This window comes from Puma concolor, chromosome E4 (genome assembly GCF_028749965.1).
Source record: "Puma concolor isolate L17-30 chromosome E4, mPumCon1.1.hap2, whole genome shotgun sequence".
Taxonomy (NCBI): domain Eukaryota; kingdom Metazoa; phylum Chordata; class Mammalia; order Carnivora; family Felidae; genus Puma; species Puma concolor.
The window spans coordinates 46,753,652-46,759,651 of NC_141683.1; the positions used below are offsets into that span (position 1 = coordinate 46,753,652).

Sequence of the window (6,000 nt, forward strand, 5' to 3'; positions counted from 1 at the left end):
TCTCAAATGAGGCAACGTCTCATTTTCTCTGGAGGTATTCTAACTTTAACTCTTCTCTTCCCTCTGCCCGTACATAACTTGAAAGTGTCCTCCCAAAGAATAAGGAGATAAAATTGAACAAGACTTGTGGATGTAATGACTGTCACACACTCTGCTATAGTTTTATGCATTCAGAACATATTCATTACAAGTCCTTTCTGTGCACTAGCCGTCTCATACTTTTGTGAGGGTAATAATTTAAATTCACAATAAAATAAAAGGGTAACACATTTTCTTTTCACATGAATACAAGACTTGCACCAACTGTCATGACCATGAAGTCTTTAAGAACATTAATCCCTTACATTGCTGGACTTCCGATGATTACTGTAGATGGCCATGATTCAACTTTAGGTGTCTCTAAGCTTTGCGGTGAAAGGAAGTCTTATAAAATAAATGGCATAAACATATTTTGCAAATAACTAAATGCAACCCCCTCCTCACTATGTTCTACTACATTGTTCTTTCAGTCCCTTACACACTGGTGAAAATAAGCACATGGCCAAATTTGTAAGACTAAGGCAGCCTTAGTTTAGCTGTTTAACTAATATAAATAAGCCATCCATCTTTCCCCCATTTTAAATAAACTACAGCAAAGGAATACTTGACCAAGATTTATCCCCTGACAGAATGGGCTGTCGATGATCCTCTCTGCCTCCACAAGCACCAGAGCAGGAATCTGGAAAGTCAATTACATGGCTCTCAAGTGCCCTGATTTGATATCCTTTTAAAATGATTTTAAATGTTGTGGTGACTGAAAACAAATATGGAATAAGGACACTAAATAAGTGCTTTCCTATCAGGAAACTTCAGGGGGCCAGAAAGAGAACTTAAACAGGAAGAAGTTAACCATTTCTTTACAGAATTAGGGTAAAACGTACAGTTCAATACTTAGTTTAGAAGGTATTTCTAAAGCCAGAAAAATACTAAATTCACAAGATAACTAAATAGGTAGTGGTTGTGGGCAAGGTTTGCTCTAGAATAGAGAGATGGGGTCAAATACCCCCAGGAGATAGAGTCACCATTTTCTGCAGTTTCCATTTAGTCTGGGTTTTTGTTTTGTTTTGTTTTCTAAAGTTTTTTTGTTGCTGTTGTTGGGTTTGTGTATGTTGTTGTTTTGTTTTTCTGCCTCAGACTCTCCAGTGAGTCACTATGTCTGAAAGTCTCCCCAAATGAATTTCTCCCCATCTATTACTTTAGCTAACTGTTACAAAATATGCCAATGTTCCTCTTTTGTACCCCCCCCCCCTCCCCCGTCTCCGGAGAGGGAAAGAAACCGTGTAACCTGGGAGCATAATGACACGGTCCTTTCTGCCTCTGATGAAATCATCCACAAGTGATCTGAAATTCCAGTGAAGAGATGTGGCCGACGCCGCGTTTTACAAAAACAGGCCAAAGTTACCAGGAGGGAAATTCTGCTGTATAGGCCGGGAATCCCCGGGGAAGTCTGCAGAAACGAGGGATATCCCCGTGGCTCTCTTTGGGCAAGTTCAGAAAGAGCCCAGAACTGAGGCGAGGGTGAGGTGTTTCTGGGCCAGGTGCTGATCAGACCCCAAGGCGGGCTGAGCGGAAAAAACGGGGTCGTGCCCCCACCCCTCGGCCTGCACCTGCCTCCCACCACCGTGCCGCGGCGCTTCCCAGAGCATCCCCCGCCGGCGGGCCCCCGGCCGAAGCGCAGCCCCGCCCGAGCCCAGGCATGCGGCCCCGGAGCTGGGAGAGAGCTGACCCCGCGAGGCGCCGTGCGCTCCCGAGGTCCCCACGCCCGCCGGTAGCGCGCCTCAGGTGTAGGGCGCGTCCGGCACCGGCTGGCGACGCGCCCTCGGGGGTCAGGGTCCGCGCGGCGGTGCAGGCCCCCCCGGGCGGGCGCCCCGCCCCCGGCAAGCCCCCCGCGCGCGCGTACCTCGGATGTAGGTGCACTTGCCCTCGTCCAGCAGGCTGGAGGCCGAGCCGCCCATGGCCGCGGTGCGCGCGATGCACCCGGGGCGACGCTGACGGCTCCCGTGGGCGCCCGCTGCTCGCTCCTGGAGGTTGCTGCGACGGCGAACCCGGCTCTGCAGTTAAAGGACAAACTTCCTCCGAGAGGCGCCGCCTTCTGGGGCGCCTCCTCCAGACCCGCGCGCGCCCTCTGAGGATCTGTGGGCTGGCCTGGGGCTGTCTTCCCGCCCTGGCTTCGCTGGGGAGCTCCGAGGGGACGTCCAGTCTGGAAAGACTGCCCGCTGGTTCCTTCTCCTCGCCGGCCTTTGCTTCTTTCCCCGGGTTATGGGCAGCCGAGAAAACACCGTGGGGTGAGTGCACAATTTCCCTAGTGACTGGAAACCTCTGTGAGCTGGAACCTTCGCCACTCACATGTCACGAGGTGGAATTAAAGACGTTGCTTTGCACGCCCTTTGGTACTAGAAGCAGCAGTTCGCAAGCATCACCTAAGAACTTGTTAGAGATGCAAAATTTCAGCTCCCCACCCCTGTGTACCCTCTAAACACACACACACACACACACACACACACACACACACACACACACACACACACCCCGCGCCCCGGTTAGAAACTCCAGGAGTGGGCCCAGCAATCTGTGTTTTTCTCAGGGCATTCCAGGTAATTCTGAGGCCTGCTAAGGTTTGAGAACCGACAGTAAACTGTAACTTCCTTCAGCCATGATGTTAGACCAAGGAGTGGGTGGGGAATGAAGGGAAAAAAAGAAAGAAATGGAAAACCAGGGAAAACCTAAGGCTGGGTCCTGCAATATGTTCCTAGTCCTGAAACTTCTGAAAACCCCATCAGAGTCTGTTCCTACACCTTTAGGTCCAGTTCTTCCCCTCAGCAAACTGGAAATAGTTCATCAGAAAGGGCATCTAGTCTTTTCCCACAACCACTATTTAGCTTGGCAGCCTCTCCCAAATAAGACTCCACTGGGGCAGAAGGGTCACCATGCATTTCTTCCTATTCTTAGTAATCAGAGTTTCAGTGACTCCTATTGACTTAACCTCCAAGGTCGAGTGGCCTGTACACAGAAGAACCAGGCCTGAGCAGGACTCAGAGGCTCTGCCCTCAAAAGTAAATTAACTAGCATTTTAACACAAAGATTTCTCACACCTCACACCCAATCTCTCTCACCCTACACTCTAATCCTTCAATAAATCCTCTCCTTTCTGCTTTCAGAATATATCCAATATCCAACCATTTCTCACCCCCCACCCCCCACTGCTGTGACACTCATCATTTCTCACCTGGATGATTACACTAGCCTCCTGACTGGTCCTCCTCCTTCAGAGAAAAAGCCCCAGTCTGTCGTTGACACCAGGCCCCCCTTGCTCTCTGCCCTCACCTACCACCTCTCTCCCCTTTGCTCTCTGGTTGGCCCCATTGGCCTTTTTGCTCTTCTAGGATACACCACCGTTGCATGTGCTCTTGGTTCGCCTGGGATGCTCTTCCCTCAGATATTCACCTGGTTCACTCTCTAAGTCTCTCATTTTTTTTTTAAATTTTTTTTTCAACGTTTTTTATTTATTTTTGGGACAGAGAGAGACAGAGCATGAACGGGGGAGGGGCAGAGAGAGAGGGAGACACAGAATCGGAACCAGGCTCCAGGCTCCGAGCCATCAGCCCAGAGCCCGATGCGGGGCTCCAACTCACGGACCACGAGATCGTGACCTGGCTGAAGTCGGACGCTTAACCGACTGCACCACCCAGGCGCCCAAGTCTCTCATTTTATTCAAATCTCCGCTTAAATGCTTAACACTTCAAAAGAAGCATTTTTTTTTTACCCCATTTATACACCAGCCCTCATCTCTCTCCACTCCTTACTCCACTCCACTTCATTATTATTATTCATTTCACTTAGCATCATCTGATATGCTTCTTTATCTGTCCCCACTGAAACGGAAACTCCATAAGGTTGGGGATTTTCTTTGTTGATGTTGTTTCTTGTTTCTTTTATATGTATATTATTATTCATTTTTTTTCTTTAAGGGCAGGGATTTTTGCTCATGTTCTCTGATGTATCTCAAATGCCTAGACAGCACCTGGCATATAGGTGTTCAATAAATAACCATTGAATAAGTGAATGAGTGAAATATATAATATAGAATCTGGACTCAATGAAAGCTGTGAATCTCAATGAATAAATAGCATTTCCAGGTAACTACTCAATAATTTAAACTCTTCAATGTTCAACTTTTTTCTCAATATTTTAAGTTAGCTCTTAGAATTAAGTATATCTTCCCAGGGTAGTAATACCTTTTCTTGTATAAATAGCTATAATTGTGCATCAGAATGCTGTTATTGTTGTTGAAGAAAACTGATTTGGATCTTCTGCCAGAGTTTTGGCTTGTCACCTCTGGTTTGGGAACAATCTGAGAAAAGACTGATTATTCTCGTCTCTCCTTTGTTGCTCATTTGTAGCACTCACAGATGGAACAGGTAAAAGGAAGGATTTGTATGTGTGTAGTAGCAACAAGCTTTGTAACCACAGTCTCAGCCTCAAATCCTAGCCTGATAACTTAGTCGCCATGTGACCCTGTCAAAGTGCTTAACTTACTTGTTTCAGTCTCTCTATCTATTAGACGGAGCTTATAACACTTCCCTTATGTGCTGTCATCAAAATTACATCTGACCAGGTCTGTGAAACACTTAACATATTCCCAGGAACATAGTAAGTGTTCAATAAATGGAAGCTAGGATTGTTACTATCAGTAACAACAAGAGTGGTCAAGGCAGCAAGTCTTTAGAGAAAGTGGAATTTTAATTAGACCTTGCAAATCATTGATATTACATTAAGAAAGAACTTCTGCTCCCATTTTTTTTCCCCAAACAAATAAAGCTCCTTTTCCCAAACCAGTTTACAGGAAAAAATAAGGAATTCATTATTTTAGTTACAGTATTTAATATTTGCAAATCCTATGTGGGCACCATTTTATTAATCACACACTAAAAATGAGTCTCCAAGCAATTCACTAACTTTATGAAGCAGAGTCAACTTCATACGATTCAAATCAGCTAGTTTAGAAAATTTCCTATGCAATGTTAGTTTTTGTACTACATTAATGTATTTTGTATTAAAATACTCTTTTTTTATTTAAAAAATTTTTTAAGTTTTATTTAGTTATTTTGAGAGAGAGAGAGAGAATGAGCAGAGGAGGGGCAGAGAGAGGGAGAGAGAGAATCCCAAGTAAGCTCCGTGCAGTCAATGTAGAGCCTAACACAGGCCTTGAAGTCACGAACGGTGAGATCATGACCTCAGCCTAAATCAAGAGTTGGATACTTAACCAACCGAGCCACCCAGGTGCCCCTGTATTAAGATACTCTTAAGACCACTTCTTTCAGGTCAAGAGCACATATTAAAATGATTACCCTTGAAACATCTTAATTGAGATATAATTCACATACCATAAAATTCACCCAGTTAGATTACCTTTTTCAAAGGAGCAAATTAGATTAATAGACATTTAGTACCTTTATTTATTTATTTAAAAAATTTTTTTTATGTTCATTCACTTTTGAAAGACAGAGAGAGACAGCACACAAGCAGGGGTGGGGCAGAGAGAGAGGGGGACACAGAATCTGAGGCAGGCTCCAGGCTCTGAGCTGTTAGCACAGAGCCCGACGCGGGGCTCAAACTCACGAACCATGAGATCATAACCTGAGCCAAAGTTGGACGCTCAACTGACTGAGCCACTCAGGCGCCCCAACATTTAGTACCTTTAAAATGTGCATGTGTTCGGGGATTCTCTTACATGTCCTAGAACTATGAACCCCTTGTTTGCCATGTTCTCATTTGAGTAAGTGACATCTCTCTATGTGGGCATTTAACTGCCTGCACAGCAGGGACAATCTCACACTTCTCTGCATTTCCCCAGGGAGCCTGTACTGCTGTGTAATGTAGGGGCAGGAGCTCTGTAATTACTTGATTGTATGAGAAGTACACATGGTAGGTCGTACAAGTTATCTAGCTTCATCTTCGCAA

The 6,000-nt window shown here is 45.5% G+C and overlaps 1 protein-coding gene across 1 annotated transcript in view; it reads right to left on the bottom strand.

Annotated features, from left to right (window-relative positions):
• Positions 1-2,323, bottom strand: part of NIBAN1 (niban apoptosis regulator 1) — a 153,566-nt gene extending 151,243 nt beyond the window's left edge. Inside the window, exon 1 of the mRNA XM_086693374.1 lies at positions 1,940-2,323. Within this exon, the coding sequence (XP_086549500.1) occupies positions 1,940-1,994 (55 nt within the window). The 5' untranslated portion in view covers positions 1,995-2,323. The remainder of the gene's footprint in view (positions 1-1,939) is intronic.
• Positions 2,324-6,000: the final 3,677 nt, after the last annotated feature.